Below are 19,801 nucleotides of genomic sequence, written 5' to 3' on the forward strand. Positions count from 1 at the left end.
AAGAACAGTGTCAATTCTGAACATTACAGTTATTTTTACCAGCTTTTTTAAGTTTAAAAGAGTATTAATGAGATCATAACTAAAGCAAAAACAATAAAAATCCACATGAGCTTGTTCTATAACCAACATTTTACTAATTGTTGACATCTAAAAGGAGTGAAGACCCAAGGCAAAAACTATAACAGGACTGCCATCAATTTGAACCAAAATCTGCTGTATAAAGAGCCAAAATATGAGTTCTGGTCTCTTTATATTGCATCTGCTCATGATTTTTCAGGATTTTCCTTGCCAACACCACAACTGTTCTGAGAAATGTATACAAATCTGGAGCTCTGCCCTGATACAGTATCCCCTAAATACAGTATCTATGTTCCAACCTGAACTCGAAAAATATATATAAATAAATAAACCAGAATGGAGATGGAAAAATGGTGAAAGCACAGGCACTGGGCTTCTTGAGAGGGACATCAGTGCTGAGATAACTCTTCCCACTGCAGTGCTCTATGACAGACTCTATCACTGAGAACTAAGAAATCTCTTCAAAACGCTATAATCCTCATATGGTCCATCCATGTCTGTCTTTGAGATTGCAGGCCTGGACTGCTTCACAAAGTTCTCCAAAAATGCACTTCTGATGTTCAGTTTAGATACTTGGATGTTGAAGCTCTTTTCAGAGAAGTCATGTCTATCACAAAAGTATTTCTTTCATTTCAGGTTCATCATCATTGTCCAGCATTCAACAGGGCTGTACAAAAATACCTTCCAGTTAGGTCTAAGCTATTTGCTAAGCTAAGTCTCAGATATGTCATATGTCCCTTCTCTCCAAAGCATGTCACAATCTATGGAAATAATAGTTTTTTTAGTATTAAACCTTCAGAAGTTATTGTTATTGTTGGACTTACAATATTTTACTGTTTGTTTCAGTGTCAAAAATATGTAATAATGTCAATTTTCTTCTAACACACATCTACTGATATAAGAATAAAATTAGTAACAAAGCAAAGATCAAAAATAATTAAAAGACAAGCACGACAGACCAAACATCAACCAAACTTGACTAGTTTCCAAAAGCTGAAAAAAGGTATAGGTGCATAGCTAAACTGCCCCACAGCTTTGGAGCGGCGACTACAAAAGTACACCAGGGTAGTGCTGCTAAAACATGTGCTAAAAGTGCTAAGCGCTAAAATAACTAACTTTTTTGGAGCAACATATTCTGCTTCAAAGACAACATATTCTTTTTCAAAGACATTCATACTTATTTCAACAGGACAATGGCAAGCCACATTCTGCACAAATTACAATGGCATGTCTGTGTAATCAGAGAATGTCACTCAAATTTTGCTCTCTTAGACAGTTTTTATCATCTAAACCTGTGTCAGCAGAAGCACCAGTAAGTCAAAATCAAACCTGTACTGTGATGTGCGAATCTGTTTTGGCCTGCTCTCTAAGCTAACGTTAAGTTGGTCGATCAGGCTACAGATCCAAACACCACTTACTACTGCTGATCAAACCTGAGTTTGGAGTCAAAGACCACAAAGATTCCTAAAAACTTTGCATGAGATTTGCAAATGGGTAGCAGATGGTGTCGAATCTCCATAAAAGTGCTGGTCAATGACAAAAAAATGGCAAAAATGTAAAGTACATTTTTTCACTGGAAGGTGCTGTGCAGGTGTAGTTAAGACAGTGGCCGTACTTGACATGGCTGAGGATTTCCTGGCAGTGGTCATGATACTGGTTGAGCCACGTCATGATCTGAGTAGGAGCCACCAGATACACTGGAGTGAAAGCTTTCCCCAGACTGTTCTACAGCCACACAGAGAGAGAAAGTATGGTAAAAATATGCAAATTAAAACTGAAATAAAATTTAAATTTAAAAAATTACAAAACATTCATATTCCATTCAAATGAGTATTTTAGCTAAGATTATTAATGTACTATGAAAAGAACATCTGGATTTTGAGCAAAATGAAGAAAGAAATGCGCTTACTAGAGCTCGCTCTCTCTGCAGCAACAAATTAACCAGCCCCTAATGAAACAAGGGAGGAGAAGAAAAGAAAAACATGTTAGTGTGTAAGGTTTTGGGAGCCATACAAGACACAATGAACATATTACAAAGGACTGTAATACCTACATAGTTCACATATAGATGTATGTATTATTCAAAGCTGTCAGTTATTAATCAATTATTTTCCACATACAATATGCTGTGCTACAGAGCCAAACCAAAAGATTATGTCACTGCTCAGTTACTTAGAGACTGTATAGCATTTCCCCAAATAGCCAGTTTTGTCTTTGGGCATAATACAACAAATATATTTCAGTAATCCATAAACACAGGCAATCTAATCCTAGTCAAAGTCTGGTTAAATTTCTTGATCTAAAGTCTGCCCTGGAAACAGTTTAGTTTAGGATCAGGTAGGGCTTATAAAACAACAGCATTAATTATAATCACATACAATATTTATGTAAATATGGAATGACATCAGTTTCCTTAAAGGGGCATTCTGACCTATAGGTGGCATCTAATATATAATATCTATCGTATTATGTACTGTTCTGCAGCACAGCACTGGAATTTGTCATACAACTATTTGGAATCCCCTCCCACAAAAAAGATATCTTGATTGGCAATGTAGCAAATAATGTAGAGGCTAATAAATACAGATGTGATATTCAGCTTCCAAGCAATAACACTACTTATCTGGCTTCCTTCTGCATTAGCCAACTAAAAAAAAAAAAGAAAGAGACTGCCCTCAAGCGTCAACCCCAAAGCAGCTGTTTTCAAAAGCTCCTCCCACCTTCAAAATACATCATCAGAAGATGCTATCCTAGTTTTTACATCAAAAAGTCTTGCTCTAGTAGAGACTACTGCAGCAGTTCTGTAGGAGGTGAGTAAGCATGTTTACAACAGATGAACCAATGGTTACATTTTTCATTTTTGGCCAGTGTCCCATTTATTCAGACCTTTAGACAAATGCCTTCTTAAATGCAAGGATCAGCACGTCTTGTGCTTGAAAAGAAGCACAATGTGCTCTCTAAGGTTTGTGTTAATGCATTTAATTGATACGTGAGTAAACATGACAGCAATTTGAGAGAATGTGAAAGACGCTTATGAGCAATAAACATTTAGAAATGGACATATTACAAGTAAATAGTGTTCTTTATGTTCAGATCCTGGTAATCACTGTGTGGAGTCTTGTACAATGCTGAGTGTTTGAAAATAACCAAAAACAAGCTTTTCCTCAGATGCTGGATGAGTGACTGACTACAGAGATATTGATTGTTTAGCTGTGGATGACATTCGACACACCTACATAGGCGCTTACCACAAAAGGTGACGTTTTCAACTTGAACTCAAAATTTAAAAACACAAAACGTGTCAAGCAGGCAACAGGAGAGCTTTTCAATCATAGTGTGCGCTGCTTCAGATACAAAAATAAAAGAAGGCTGTTGTCTGAACACCTTCTAAATTAACTATAACGCAGAGCACTGTTTGCAACATTTGCTGACGGTATGACGCTACTCAAACGGTCAACATCACCAATATGTAAATGCATATAATAACCATCAATAACATTCTACAATGAATGAGACATTATAGAAAAACATGACAATATTACTGGCCATATCCAGCACTGAGTTTATTTGGTGTGTTTGTTTGGCTTTCTGAGCGCTTGCTGCTTGCACTCACCGTGTGATGATCAGCATGTATGTGAGAGATAAACACGGTGGACAACTTGGTCAACATCTCATCCACATGGTTGCCATAGTGACGGCACATCTGACCAAATGTGCCCTCACCACAGTCCATCAGCAGAGACTGGGAAGAGCTGGGACAGGTAAACAGGGGTTGAGTACTCATGCAGCCACTTAACCCTTATTACTTAACACTTATTATTTTTATTTTACTGTTTAACATAATTACATAATAACAAATTGAATTACATAGTAAGTTACACAACAAAATACATTCAAATTTATTTTACATACTGTATACTTTACATAATGTGACTTTTGTTTGTTTCAATGTCAAAAAAGGTGAAATCATGACAAAATTGTAAAGAATGATTTTCTTTCTGCAACCCAAGAGTTGACACAACAATAACGATTCAATAGAATCATTCCAGCCACAACTGCAGCCTATAAGGGTTAATGATGAGTAAACATTTACTGTACCTACCTGATATTAACCAGAGTGCCGCTGACGTTTCTGATCTTCATCGGCAGAGCTGAGCCCGTCCCCAAAAACACCACCTCAGGGTACCGGTCCACTTTACCTTCAAAACACACAAGCACACAGAGTCAATCTAGCTCCAAACTCATCGAACAACACAACACTACAGCAAAGCTACTCAAACAAGGAAGTAAGGGGTGTCAAGAATCCAGTGTTCTAAAATATCAGATTTAAAATCTGATATGAATAACGTTTCTATTAGGATGGTGAAAAGTGCATAAACAATGGTTAGTGAGGGTCCTGTATGCATTTAGGTTAGTTAGGGGAGACAAAGGTGGGGGTGTGGGTCAGCTATACATTTAATTGATATTGTGGGTTCTATTTTATTTTTGTTTTTGTAATATTTGTATTGCATATTGTGTTTTTTAGTATTAGTCATATGTTTATTTTATTTGCAGATGGAAAACTTAGTAGAAAAGCATCTCTTTTTTTGAGATTAATGCCTGGTCCCTGACTAAATAAACATAAAATACTAGTAAGACAATTTGAACATCTATTTTTTTCTACTTTCTGATAACCCAAATAAACAGATTCACCAAAAAATTGAATTATAGTAAAATAAAAATTGAGCTTGTTCTGCACTTCAGAATCACCTAGACTAAAAACACCAACATCTTCACCTGGAACACAGGCAGAACTGTGTAACATTACCAGAGTGAACTCTTTACAAAGTGATAATTCTGAAAATAATAATCAACAAACCATTCTAGTTAACATTCTGGTGCACACGGGCATTTTTCCACTGCACATTCAAAAACAAGAACTGGCCCACAAGGGAACCAACAAAACATTATCCAAATATAAGCTATGTTAGCATTTTTTTCATATAGGCAGACAAAATCACTTCTTTTTTAAAAACAGGCCCCCAGATTATACCCCTAGCTTGCAAAGCTGGCTTGACCAACCATGTAAGAATGCAACAAATGACAGTTTCTGAACAACACATGGTCTCCAAACCCTGTGGAGGAGCTGCAGAAGTGAAGAAGTGTTTGATTCAGCCGAGAGTGAAAAGGTCAGCAGGCTGCTCAGCTGAGAAAATGAAACGTCACCAAACATCAGTGTTCCTGTCCATCTCTCTCTCTATGCTCTGAGCAATCACTTCAACCCCTCCACCCCACTCTTTTTTTCTACTCTCTATCACTCTCTATTTCGAACTCACCAGACAGGGTGACAGAATCAGTCGTTTGGAACCGTTTGAACTTCTCCACTTCCTGCAGAAAGTTTGGCACCTCTGCGGCCTCCTTAACAAATTCCCCTTCATCGCAGGGAGGGATGGCGTCTCTGCAAACACACACAGGCACACACACACACACAGATCACAATCAAACACTCTCAGTCATCTGAGCAAGTGCTGACAGAAATATAATAGCTTGGAAGCAATTGATGTGAATCCTTCATCAATTTTAAGGGAACATCTTTGAGAAACAGAGAGACGGAATCAGTATCCGGTCACACTAGAGCTCCACTGCAGATAGCTTCTGTCTATAAGTCCTGTGACTGAACTTTAACTTTTAATCTGGAGATAGCAGACATACTGACGCAGCTATTCCGACTTTAGATGTTATCATTATTTAAGACAAAGCAGTGATTTCAAACTGTTTAAGCTTTTCTCTAGACTTAGTGTTAAGCCTAGTCATAAATTCAGTTACAGTGAGAGGGATTCTCTGATCCAAATCATTTTCAGCCTTTATCTGAAAACCTGGCTCTAAAGTATATGATTTTAATTGGAACCAAACGATTAACATAATGTGGACTCGATATTTTCAACCCAATCTCCAGCAAACTGGAGTGGGGACTGTGAATTTTAGATCAGAGTAATCTGACACAGTTCATACAAACTCTAGATTAGTATAATCTGAAGCAGTAATTATGAACCACACATTAGTGCAATCTTGACTGGGGATATATGAATCCTAGTTTAGTGTAATCTAGAGTAGTAAATATATACTGTAGATTAATGTAATCTTGTTTGAGGAATATTAACTTATTGTATTCTAGATCAGGGAACATGAACTCTAAATTAGTGTAATTTGTAGTAGTAAGTATGAACAAGTATGAACAGTAGATTTGTGTAATCTGGATTGGAATATGAACCATGGATTAGTGCAATCTGGAGTAGTAAATATCGTAGAATAGTGTAATCTGTATTGGGGAGTATGAACTGTGTATTAGCATAATCTGGATGGTGGGGTGTGAACCCTAGATTAGCCTCAGGGTTGGCTAATACGAACTCTAGTTTAACGTAATCTGGCTCAGTTAAAGTAAACTCTATTACCACAAACTAGACTGGGGAAAAATACCCCTAGATCAGTATAATCTGGATTGAGGAATATGAACTCTAATCTGTAACAGGGTCTCACCGCTGCCACTCTGCTTTGGGTCTTAGCTGGAACTTAAGCAGACACTCCGCTCTCACGTTGGGCACATGCAGAGCAGCCTGAGACTCCTACAGCAAACAAAGAAGCAGAACAGACAATGCGGATTAATAAACAAAACGTCCCTTTTCTTTTATTGCACTTGCAGGTTTTGAAAGTAACCAGTGGTTTAAACTGCCCTGCTTGGTGATTTAAAGAATGTGCTGCTTTGTTAGATTTGCTTCTTTGTTAAACACTACCAGGCCAATGTGTGAGTACACATGCATTATTCTTCGAATGTATCATCATCACCATCATCACCATCATTAGCATCATCGTTTAAGTTTTCAATTACTGTTTTGATATGTTGCCTGATGTTCTGTTTTGTATATTACATTGCATTTGTCTGTAAAATGCACACCAGCAAATATACAAATACTGCAATTATGAGGGAACAAAAACCAGACACCACCAAGTGTTCTCAGACATCTGAATGGTAGTGTGTGTATGGTGAAGATAAAGCCAACATGGCCATCAGCGCTGGGCTTTTGTAAATGTGGTACCGTGCTTTTGTAGTGCTGGAGTTGAGGGAAGATGTCAGTGTGGATGAGGTTCAGTTGCGTTTGGATCTTTTGGCTCCTGACGTTGTGAATGCAGCACGCCTGCTCATTCATAATCATGTGCTCCGTACTGGAGGGGAACCTGAGAAAGAAAAGGATTCATAAAAACAACACCTAAGTCTGATTTATCGTTCTCACAATAAATTGTCATTATGCCACAAAATGCTTGCCTGAGCAGAACTGACCAACTGCATGTTTTATTACAAAGAAAGCATAATAAGTCCTGTTTAACTGAATTTAGTGCAGTGCTGTATGTAAAATTACAATACTCATATTCTTGATTTTTTTTTTATGGTGCTCTTTTGCCCGATCCAACTTATCACACTTCAAAAAGCACAACTGTGTCCACAGACACAATCTTTTCTGAATTAGATTCATATTCACAGTGATTCTTTTCAGACAAGTCTTTAGTAATCAGCTTTGAATAAAGCAATTGTACAGGACTGAAATCACACTGAACACACTATTATTAATTGTAACACTGTGTAGTGGGAGCACTGTGTACCTCTCCATCCACCGCTGATACTCCTCTGTTTTCAGCACTGATTCTGGGGTCATGTGCACCACCAGAGTGGCTCCATCTTCCCCACTCTGATATCTGACACACACACATACACACACACACATTATGAAAATGATGTGATCATGGTAATGTGTCCCATAGACATTACTTTAATGGACAGTAAACCGGACAGTAACTGAGTCCAGGCTGACGGTACCTTTGGAGGATCTCGTTAGTGCAGAGCGGTTGAATAAACTGTTTGGAAGGGCAGTCAATCACAAGGAACACTAGCCCTGGGTCAGTGGGAGTACACACTTCCTCTGGTTGGATCTGAAACACACGGTAAGGCAAAATGTGAAGCTACATCCCAAACCTCCTGTCATTCCGGACTCCAGCACAACCTTCTGTCCAGGTGGGAGAATAAAACTAAAATTAGGGCTGGACAATATGACAATATTTACAGTGATACATTACATCACAATATGCTTTTCTGAGCATATCGTCTGTACCTCCAGAAAACATAACAACGGCATGTTTCATTAAACAGAGATCACAATTAATGCTGTTTAACTGGAATTAGTGCAGTGCAATATGTTAAATGTTGAATAAAAAAATCCCTGTAATCATATTTTTAACAGTACTTTTAAACACAGCAGCACTGGTCCTTTTTTGTTTGTTGCAACTTATTGGATGCCAGGAAAAAAGTATTATGATATTGTGTATCATGAAAATTTCTTGAAATACTGTGATGTTGTGTTTTTGTCATACTGCCCAGCCCTAACTCTGACAGCATAAGAGCAGGAGAGGCTAACAGATGCAGATCCTCTAAAATCTCTACTTTACAAAAGCCCATTCTGTAACTATAAAGGCAAAAAACTGTATCAGGATCAGATATATGACTCTGGCAACCTTTGATCAAAACACTGCAGGACTGCAAGTAATTTTATGGGTGGCAAATCTCTGACTTCACAAAGATTCAGTGCATCACTGAAACTATAATTTCACCACAATTTGATTTGATTCGACTATTATTGAATATTTCGGGGCTGTAGCCATAATATTTACAGTTGAGTGGCAAGGTTAGGCCCAGTGATTTTATTAGGGTGGGAAAAAATGAGAAAAAAAGGTTTGTGGACATTAGATGTTAGATGTTATGGCAAAGTCCCTTATTTCAATAAGATTCAAAATTACTTTTATAAATATACTGACTACATAAATGTAAATGCAGGAATTACTTAATAAGTAACACAGTAAGTAGCCTTTTGAAAATAGCCTGAGAATTTTATTTTGGCCAAAATATAGTGCATGCTCCACTGAATATTACTGTTTGTAATTTTAAAAATGCAGTTTAATCACCAGTCAGTTCAATCACTATTAATTAAACATCATCTCTGTGGATCTACCATTGTTAAACAGTACAACTTAACTGATATTGAAATTGAACTTTCAGTTTCTTTTTGAACATGGTTCCATAACATCAATACTAAACAATGCTCATTATACCTGTGAGAAGACAAAGTACAAGTTTATCAGCAAAATATCACCCTCCATACCTCTTTTCCCTCATAGGTCACACTTTTCCCATCTTTTAAGGCAGTTATGATTGGTCCGATAGCAGCTGTCCCCCTACAAATAAACAACAGAAGCATACAGTGTGAGTTTTACCATCATATGAAGACTAGAGAAGTGAATAAACATCCAGGGTCCACTATCACTTATCTCTGAGTAAGAACACTTATCATGAACTGCCTCACACAGCATATGCATTTCAGTCAGGGTTCCTGCCTCCATTTCAGCTTCACAAAACCTAACAAACGCAACTGCAGTCATTTTTCAATGGTGGTTAATAACATTGTTAACCGATGTTTATACACTCAAGCTATGATCAATCCATGTCGCATACACATGAAAAACACAACAAACAGTCAATCGCATGAAACACGGAGAGGAGTTAAGTGGCTTAGTTTTACGCAAAGGAAAAAAAAAAATCACGCTACAAAAATATGAAGAAAGTAAAGCATTTATGACAAAAAAGCATCACTTTTTGCTGATATAATTACTTTTTATTTTTCATTTTTGTGGTAAGATTTTATGTTCCTCCTCTGAAAAGGAAAGCAACATTTCACATGACTGTGGCAAACATTAGAAGAAAAGCCACTTTATGGTTGATGCGCCATTTTTTCTTTTAGTGTCTTGACTTCATATGTATTATAAAACAAACTAACAGATTATGATTTGCAGCAATTTGCAAAAAAGTGACCAGAGAGTGTCCATCTCAACCAGAGGCTCAGTCCTGATTGGTCAAAGAGCTGTTTATGAGCCATAAATTTCAACTTAAAGTGCTGTGGAGCAGTTAAAGCGTGCAGCATAAATTGCCATGGCGATGTAGCCAGCTAAAATATTATCCACCCTTGTGAGATCAGGGGAAGTCGAGGGAATCCAGAGTTACACTGAACTAAGTTTAAAGTTAGCTGGCTATGTAACAAATCCTGCTTTGTGAGACAGGCTCCCTGGAGTCATCAGTTCATCTAAATCTATTCAGCGTTTTATTAAAGACGTAAACTAATCCCAGATCAGTATTCTTACTCTGAGAATTTTGATAAACGTGGGCCCAGACTAGTGATTAAGTACTAAAAGCCTTAATAATGTCATTATATAACCTGAACAAAGACGATTTTTGTAGTAGAGTCACTGTTTGTTAGAACAAATGTTAAACCACAAAAAAAAATCTACTTACACAGGTAATCCCAGCTCCTTTGCTTTCTGCACAAGAAAGTTTCCTTTTTTCGGATGCAGCTAGAAATGAACAGAGGGAATTCTCATCACAGAAAGCTTTAATGTAGACACAGTTAAACAGGTGTTTGCTGTAGTCAGAGATGACAGTTACCTTACAAACGTAAGCTACGACCAAAGAGGGATCCCGCGTAGTTCTCTCTTTGCCTTCTGAGAAAAAGGGGACAAAAGCCAGAGACTTCACATATAAAATGACCACATCTGCCTGCCATTTGTAGACTTTATACAGACACCTGTTCATTATTACACAGCAAAAAAGCTTAGTAATGATGTTCAAAGACTGGACCTCATAGACACAAGGGGATATATACATTACATACGTAAGGAAAAAGAGTTCGTTCTCAGACTTTCAAAGATTCTGTCTTAGTCAATTCACATTTTTGCTCTATTTCAGTTTCCACTAGTACTAATAGCCACTTACAGTGCTGTGAAAATGTCTTTGCCCCTCACTCAATTTTTCGCATTTGAATGTTTCAGATCATCCAACTAATTACAATATAAGACAAAAACAACACAAGTAAACACAAAATGCAACTTTTAAATGATAATTCCGTTTACTGAGGATTAAGATTTATTCAAAACCTGTATTACCCATGTGAAGTAATTGCCCCCTAAACCTAATAACTGGTTGTGTGACCCTTGGTAATAACAACTGTAATCAAACGTTTACAATGAGTATTTTACATCGCTGAGGAGGAACTTTGCACAACTCTTGGCAGAATTGTTTTAGTTCAGCTACATTGGAGGGTTTTCAAGCATGAACTGTCCGTTTAAGGTCTTGGCACAGCATCTCAATAAGATTTAAGTCATGACTTTGACTCAGCCAAAGTCCCAGAGCTTTAGCAATGCTTTTGTAACCATTTCCAGACCGTTAGATTCAATGACTTTGTCTCATATCTGTATTTGAATTTCTTCAGAATGTGGCATCATGTGCTGCTTTTAAAACCTTTTAGTCTGCTTCACGCTTACAGACAGGATCTATTTAAGTGATGGCAGTAATAACGCCTGGGTGTAGCTAGTGAAACTGAACCCACAGTCAACTGAATTTGGTTAACTGGTTGATTTAGTAGCTAATTACTTTTCCACATAAGGCCAGGTAGGGCTGAACAGTGTTTTTCCTTCAATAAATAAAATCATAATTTAAAAACAGCCTTTTGGGTTATCTTTGTCTAATAATAAAAGCAGTGTGATAATCTGAAATATTTCAGCATGACAAACATGCAAAAAATAGAAGATACTGGGATATCCTATATCAAATACTTTTGCACAGCAGTGTACATCAGAGCTGCAAGCACATTTTTGTGCACTGAAAGGCTGAGAAACAGTAGTCATTTTCTTTTATTAGAGCTACAAAAACAAATAAATACACAGAGGAGTCCAAAAGTCTGAAAACGCTAGTGAAAATGCTCCTATTCTGCATTCTATTCTGACTTAATACAAACTTTTCAATAGCAAATTATATTATCAGCATATCATTTTGAGTAAAAAGTAGAGTCTTTGAAATTATTTTCAGAATTTTTTTAGTATTAGTATTAGGCATCTCCCCCTTTTTGCTTTAGTGACAGTGTCCACTCAAGCTGGTATGGACTCCACAAGTTTGTGCAAAAGCCACTGATCAGTAGATGAAATACACAGAGTCGTCTGAACATGTGTTTCAATGGTAAAGTAATAGAGAACTAAAAAAATGTAAAAAAAAAAATATATATATATATATATATATACAGTAGCCATTACTGCTTCAGTAGCCATTACTGCTTCATACACTTTACATACAACTCTGAGAGCGAGAACAGTCACCACATTTGAAGTATTTTTACAGGCTAGTAGTTCAGGAGTTCAGTAGTTTTTGAGCTGTACATGCGTTTTGTAATTTACGTGCTCTTCCTTTCACAGCATCAAGCTGCTATAATTGTTAGCCTAGAAATAGTCTCATTTTCATTATGTTACTAAGACAATATTGTTTACTTACAAGTAGTAAAAAGGCTTAATATGCTTTAACTGCAGGTGTTCACACAATGTTTAGTAAAGGAGCATCTGCTGCATTGGACGTTTATGTATGGGACTGTTTTTTGTGGTGGTATTGAATACTGATATTTAACGGCACTGCTATTAACTACAGAGATTCTGGTATTGTAACGTCTCTATTATGGGTACCAAACACTTCTGCTGAAAAATAGTGCCCAGATTATTTTAATTATTTGGGAAACTCCTCAGATTTATCCCTGTAAATTGGTGGTTGATTGCTGTACCTGGACTTGACGCTCTGTTGTTGGTTGGGCTTTCCTCGCAGTCATCAGGCCGCCACAGCTCCCTCCGCTGGCTGGATGTGGAACTGCTGTTCGGACTGCTACTGCGCCTCATTCCCTCAGCATTCTGCTCAGCTACACACACACACGTTTAGGTTTAAGCCATAAACTTACTCATGTTAAACACAGCTAAACACTAGATAGCATTTTATTTTACAGTCCACTAAGATCTAGGTATTGACCAGGCAAATGTGAGTACTAGGTAATTATTTTGGGTAACATGATTGTAAGAGAGTTTAACTAAACTACACTGAAAACAGGTTCTTGGAACACAGGAATTAACAGAGTGTGTTCTAAATATTTTGGGTAAAATAATGATAAGTACCAAGACAGTCTAACTGAATTAGATTGAAATGAAATAGAAGTACTACTCAGACGGGATTACCTATTCATCAAAACAGTAAAACATTCAATTTAGTCGTTATTTTGTTTATCCTAACCATCTACCTCGCTGTCTTAACCCTCCTATTATCTCTGGGGTCAATCAGACCGCATTCAGTGTTTAACATCTCTAAATAAATTGACTGACATCATTTATTGCTTCATATTTAATGAAATGTTTTTATTGTCCTGTACATATTTTTATGCATCTGTATTCTTCAGGGTCAATTTGTCCCCAGGTTGTATTAGCCCTATAAAACAAACATCTTAAAGAACATTTTATTGAATGATATATCACGCAATTTTATAATCTCCCTCTGCTTTAGGGCCCTAACCAAACATTACCACTCCTGCAGTAGCATGACAACCACTGATAGTTCACACAACATGTGGGAGAGGAAAACATTATTTCAGCTTTTAATTGCTGTGGTCAAACTGACCCCAAGGATAAAACAAGTTACTGAATTTGAAGATAACAGGCAGGTTAAGTGAATGCACTGTCATTAGCACATCAGCACATCAATGCACGTCAGTTGGCACAGGACTCATATAACCTGAGATTATTTCTATGGCTTGTTTTATAGAATGTAAAATGTTCAGATTTACTGTTTTGCACAAACCCACATTTTTGTGCTAAAAAGTGGCTGTTGTGATTAACTAAATAGGCGCAACAGCCTTTTAGTGTCCATAATAAGACTAAAAGTTGTGGCTGTTGCTCATTTGCACTCTTCATCTGGAGCCTAAAACACAACCAACACTTACCAAATACAGGCACTTGGGTGACGGTCATGGTGTCGTCTTTATATACTGATTCAGTATATGGCCTCACAGCTGTGTTCCAACACAAAGGGAGGAAAAGATTTAATTTAATAGACGGAACTGAATGTGATTCTGTACTCCATAAGCATTACAGTTACTTTTTCAGAAAAGAAATGAAAACCATGCACAAAGAAGCACAAGGCTCAGAGTTCATCTTACATAATTTGATGTCCTCTAATGGTCCAGAAAACACTTTGATAGCATTCAAATACTTCTCCTGCAAAAAAACAACAAAAAAAAATTATTATCAAACTGGCTACTTTCATCGGTTTTCTCCTTTAAACTACAAAGCAAACCAATTCCAAAACAGTTGGGACAGTAGCTAAAATGCAAATCAGAACAGGAAGTAGTGATTTGTGATAGGTCTTTTACATGTATTTAATTGAAAACAGCACAATAAAGAAATATTTAATTTTATTACCATATCAACTTCATTGATTTGTGTACATATAGACTCATTCCAATTGATGCCTTCAACACATCACAAAAAACTGGAGCAGTGGCAATGTAAAATCATGAAGTTTGTAAAATGATCAAAAACAACTGTTTTGGAACTTTCCACAGTTAAACAAGTGAAGACGTAACAGGATGGATCGATGTTAGTCACTTTGCAAAAATACTGCATGAGAAAACAGTTGAACAGTTTATGAATAATGTTTCTCAAAGCATGATAGCAAGGAAATATACGGATTTCATCATCTACAGTCCATAACATTACTAAAAGATTCAGAAAATCCAGAGAACTCTCTGTGCATAAAGGGCAAACCATCCCAAAGATAGAGAGAACGACAAAATGAGAGAAAACAGAGAGAGAGAGAGAGAGAGAGAGAGAGAGAGAGAGAGAGAGAACTATACATCATCAAGCACTTTATAAGGAACACTATATTAATACTGCGTGGGCCCTCTCCATTTTTTATAGCATGGATTCCACAAGATGTTGGAAACATTCCTTTGAAATTCTGGTTCACATTGAAATGATTGCATCATGCAGTTTTCCAGGTGTACTTTCAAGCTGCGAATCTCCTGTTCTACCACATCCCAAAGCTATTCTATTGAATTCGCAACTGTACAGATGTCAATTTGTAATTCTGTAAAATGCTCTATATAATAGTTTTTTACGGCATATTTTATAGTACATGTCTATTGAGACCTGCATACGTACAGACATCCATATCTGCACATGTACAGATGCTCACACACTCACACATTGCTCCTTTCTCATGACTCTTCTTTTCTTTATTCTTTAGTTTTTATTCTATTTTTCTCTTTAAATGTTTAATTCATGTTAACAGTCTGTGTGCTTGTCTGGTCTGTTTAGTATGTTACGTCACACATGTGTGCAGTCACCAAGACAAATTCCTTGTTTGTGCAACATACGTACTTGGCAAAATATGTGATTCTGATTCTGATTGAGCCACTGAAGAAAACTGAGCTCATTTTCATGGTCATGAATCCAATTTGGATGACTTTTGCTTTGTGATGGTGCATTATCATGCTGGAAGTAGACATTAGAATATGAGTAAATTGTGGGGTGCACACGGTCAGCAACAATACTTATACAGGCTGTGGCACTGAAGCGATGATGACTGCTATTAACAGGCCGAAAGTGTGCCAAGAAAACATTCCCCACATCATTACACACCTACTCCAGCCTGAACTGTTGACACAAGGCAAGCTGGGTCCATGTATAGCCTGTGCCCATCTACACATTACACCAACAGGAGCTTTTATGACATTCCATTCTAAATCCATAGGCATTAATATGGAGTTACCCCCCCCCCCTTTGCAGCTATAACAGCTTCCACTCTTATTCTACAAGAGTTTGAAAGGCGTCTGTGGGAATTTTTGCGCATTCATCCAGAAAAGCATTTGTGAGATCAGACCCTGACAGTGGACGAGAGGTCCTGGTTCGCAATCTCCTTTCTAGTTCATCCCAAAGGTGTTTGATGGGGTTAAAGTCAGGGCTCTGTGCGAGCCAGACCCCAAACTATTCCCACAAAGTTGGAAACATACAGTTGTCCAAAATCTCTTGGTCTGCTGAGGCATTAAGATTTCCATTCAGTGGAACTAAGGGGTTTAAGCCAACCCCTGGAAAACAACCCCATTGCATTATCGCTCCTCCACCAAACTTTACAGTTGGCACAATGCAGGCAGGCAGGCAACGTTCTCCTGACATTCGCCAAACTCGTCCATCAGACTGCCAGATAGAGAAGCATGATTCGTCACTCCACAGAATACGTTTCCACTGCCCCGGAGTCCATTAGTGGTTCTTTACACCACTCCATCCGACGCTTGGCATTGTGCTTGGTAATGTAAGGCTTGAATGCAGCTGCTCGTCCATGGAAACTCATGCCATGAAGTTCCTGGCGCACAGTTTTTGTGCTGATGTTAATGCCAGGAGAGGTTTGGAACCCTGCACGTATTGAGTCCCCAGAGTGACTTTTATGCACCATGTGCCTCAGGACGACATGTTATAACGATGGCATCCTATTCCAGTACCATGCTCAAATTCAGTGAGCTCTCTCAAATGTTTGTAAAGGATGACTGCATGGCTAGGTGCTTGATTTTATACACTTGTGGCAATGGGACTGAATGGAGCACCTGAATTCAATGATTAAGATGTGTGTTCCAATACTGTTGTCCATATAATGTACATAAAGAGAGAGAGAGAGATACACACCAGCTGTGGAGGTCCAGAAAGGACACACTCAGGGACTCCTGTGTCTTTCAAGGTGAGAATCATTCCTGCACAAGAATAACCTCAGAATCAGGCACACTGCACTAAACAACACTGAACAACATTCACGCAAATTCACTGATCTACAAATCACAACTTCCCAGAAACACATGTATATGTTCTGTACAGTTCTGTTGCTGTACCATTGCAATTTACATGAGAATTCATAAAAACTACTGTTGACAATATCTAAACAACTGTAGACGCCTGCTCATCCAATGTTTCTTCTGAAATCAAGGGTATTAATAGGGAGATCCCCTCCTTTGTTGCAGTAACAGCCCCCACTCTTCTGGGAAGGCTTTACAATAGATGTTGGAACATTGCTGTAAGGATTTGGTTGCATTCAGCCATTAGAGCATCAGTATTTATAGCATTTCCTGACTAACTCATGCATAACATTATTCAGATATAACTTTGCATGTACTGTTTCATAGCCAAGGTCTGGGCTTCACATATAAAAGCTTAATCAAGATGTAAGTATTTGGTATTGACTTGAGAACATGGTTACCCGTGCTGACTCGTTTCAAAACAGTCACATTGTTGTGTGCCGAACACAGCTTCATATGTAATTGATCACATGTGTTTTTGGAAAATAAACCAAGCATCGATACAGCACTTCATAGTAAAGCACATTCGTTTTATGACACATGCTCCAGAGCTTCAGTAGTACCATCACTACCGTCCACAGAGTTGAGAAGACCAATTTCAAGGAACAGGTTAGAAAGCTGGATAGCCGATACGAATTACCAGGTACTTCGCTTCACGCAAAGCTACTACTACCAGGTCCACTCAGAAGTGGAACTAAATGATTCACAGCATTTCAAGCATTTTGCACTAAGTTCAGACATGTGGTCAAGCATTAGTTTACAGCCATAAATATCTACTACTGCACAGTTCCTTAGCAGTGAAAGAAAATGGGTCAAAATGCCTCAAGACCAGTTGTGTATGTATATAATATATAGCTGCTGCTCTATGAACTTCTGATTGGAAAGTTGCCCTGCATCTCCAGTGGCCGTCAAAAAACTAGACCTGGCCGAGTCTTTTTGAGCACAACATTTTAACCTAGCAGTAAAAAACGTCACAGTGTGTAGCAACACTGGTACCTGACAAGCCTCCGACCGTCTCCCAGCTCATCCTGGTCAGGAAAATGTTGTCCAATCGAGCCGCCTTCAGTCTGAAAGAACGAAAAACATTTTTAGCATGGTCCTGCAAGTTATACGGGTACATCTGTTACTGAAAAGGGTTTTACAAATAAAATTTATTATTAATATTATTACTTGTGCTCTTGCATCAGCCTCTGGGTCCCTTCCCCACAGTTGAACAGATACCTAAAAAGAAAACCAGCAAAGTAAGTTTATTTGTATCTACTTGTTAATGCAGATAACAGCACTCTTAACAGATTATCCATATGTATGACGCATGTATGGTGTGTCATACATGTGTGCAATCACCAACACAGATTCTTTGAATATGTAACACATTCGTCAAGAATCAGAATCACTTTATTTCATTCTGATATTGGCCGATACTTCTAAATGCATTACAAAACAAACCATTCAATCTGGGTGATTTTACTAGGGTCTGCAAAAAAATTGTCAGAGGTTTGCTACCTGACACGATGCCAACAAAATATCAGGTAAACGTTTTTCACATACAACATTAAACTCAGGTTGGACACAATCGCAACCCTGAATGCCCCTATATGAAATGGATGTATGACAAGACGTGTGTACGAACAAACTGGGGTGAATTGTGTGAGACGTTAATGTCATTTATAGGTTCATGGGCTGGTTAAATGTTTGGGTCTAGCCCCAGAAGCACAGGCCAGGTGTAAATTAAAATCCATAAAGCCATAGTAAATTAAAGAGGAATCTGATTCTAGGTCAGCCTCCTGATTTGAGAAGCTTTGTGAATATGAGCCCAGACTGAACAGACGTTTCAACACCAAAGAAAAATAAAGAAGAAACTAAATAACTGATATGAGGTATTTATTAATTGCTCACTGGTGACGACACACAAACGTACAGGGGGATTTATTTTTGTTAAATGTGAGCTAGTAAAGAAAATTATGTTTAAAAAGGTGCCTACAGGCATCAACAAGGTACTAAAGGAAATTCTAACACATTTAATTTGTACTGTATATAAATGAAACAATCATAACAAAAACGTGATCAGTTTTCAGAGATGAAGCATCCTGGATATCGGATTAATTCTGACTTCACTCTCATGTTTTACAGCTCTCATCATTACTGAATCATCATTCTGCACCATCATCCTCCTCCTCCTCCTCACCGGTTGTATTCTGAGAAGACATAAAGCGCGCTCCCGTTCTCTCTGCTCCCAGCGCTCACCGCCTGCGCGTGCACGGTGCTCGGCCCTGGGAGCTCCCGGTGCGCGCGCTTCTCCTTGGAGCGCACGTGCCGCAGCGGCGCGTCCTTTGCAGGCTTCTTCCCCGCGCGTGGCAACATGCTGTCGCTCCACGGCCGCAAACACGCGGCGCGAGACACACCGGCCTTGACGTCACCGTGACCGAGGAGCTCCGGTAACGGCGTCGCGCGCTTCAGAAATCGCCACGCAGTCGCGCGAGAGCGCAGCAGAGCCGCAAGCATGAACACACAGCGCGGATATGAGACTACGGGAAACACCGGAGCGCGCGGTCACGCATGTTTACCGAACAGAGCGCGAGAGCGGCGAAACAGCAGCGGCGCACGAGACTGCATAGGGGAGGTTTGGTGTTTTCCGGCGCCGAGTGATGACGCAGGATAAAAACACTCCAACGTGACACAGGCGTGACCTCAAACCACGAGTAGAGACTGTTTTATATATTTTGTTTTTATATGTTGCCCTTAAAGTATTTTTGACTAACACAGTGAGAGAAGTGTCTTACATGTTAATTTATATATTTGACACCACTAAAAGCTTTATTCAAATAATTAAAAAAAAGACTTTCAAACCAACTGTAGTTTCTGTGAAAGTCCCTCAGAAACAGCCCTTCATTATTTTGGTTCTGCAGCCACACAGAGAAATTCTGCTCTGATCTGCTGAACTCAGTTAA

At 38.4% G+C, this 19,801-nt stretch overlaps 1 protein-coding gene across 1 annotated transcript in view; it reads right to left on the reverse strand.

Annotated features, from left to right (window-relative positions):
• Positions 1–19,489, reverse strand: part of elac2 (elaC ribonuclease Z 2) — a 30,739-nt gene extending 11,250 nt beyond the window's left edge. Inside the window, exons 1-19 of the mRNA XM_036566078.1 lie at positions 19,039–19,489; positions 18,024–18,074; positions 17,850–17,920; positions 16,690–16,754; positions 14,169–14,226; positions 13,953–14,021; positions 12,753–12,884; positions 10,598–10,653; positions 10,448–10,506; positions 9,264–9,336; positions 7,928–8,040; positions 7,714–7,806; positions 7,152–7,290; positions 6,595–6,680; positions 5,394–5,515; positions 4,181–4,277; positions 3,692–3,830; positions 1,988–2,026; positions 1,694–1,803 (exon numbers count right to left, since the gene is read on the reverse strand). Coding sequence (XP_036421971.1) covers positions 1,694–1,803; positions 1,988–2,026; positions 3,692–3,830; positions 4,181–4,277; positions 5,394–5,515; positions 6,595–6,680; positions 7,152–7,290; positions 7,714–7,806; positions 7,928–8,040; positions 9,264–9,336; positions 10,448–10,506; positions 10,598–10,653; positions 12,753–12,884; positions 13,953–14,021; positions 14,169–14,226; positions 16,690–16,754; positions 17,850–17,920; positions 18,024–18,074; positions 19,039–19,355 — 1,889 coding nt within the window. The 5' untranslated portion in view covers positions 19,356–19,489. The remainder of the gene's footprint in view (positions 1–1,693; positions 1,804–1,987; positions 2,027–3,691; positions 3,831–4,180; positions 4,278–5,393; positions 5,516–6,594; positions 6,681–7,151; positions 7,291–7,713; positions 7,807–7,927; positions 8,041–9,263; positions 9,337–10,447; positions 10,507–10,597; positions 10,654–12,752; positions 12,885–13,952; positions 14,022–14,168; positions 14,227–16,689; positions 16,755–17,849; positions 17,921–18,023; positions 18,075–19,038) is intronic.
• Positions 19,490–19,801: the final 312 nt, after the last annotated feature.

Source organism: Colossoma macropomum, unplaced genomic scaffold, assembly GCF_904425465.1.
Source record: "Colossoma macropomum unplaced genomic scaffold, Colossoma_macropomum, whole genome shotgun sequence".
Taxonomy (NCBI): Eukaryota; Metazoa; Chordata; class Actinopteri; order Characiformes; family Serrasalmidae; genus Colossoma; species Colossoma macropomum.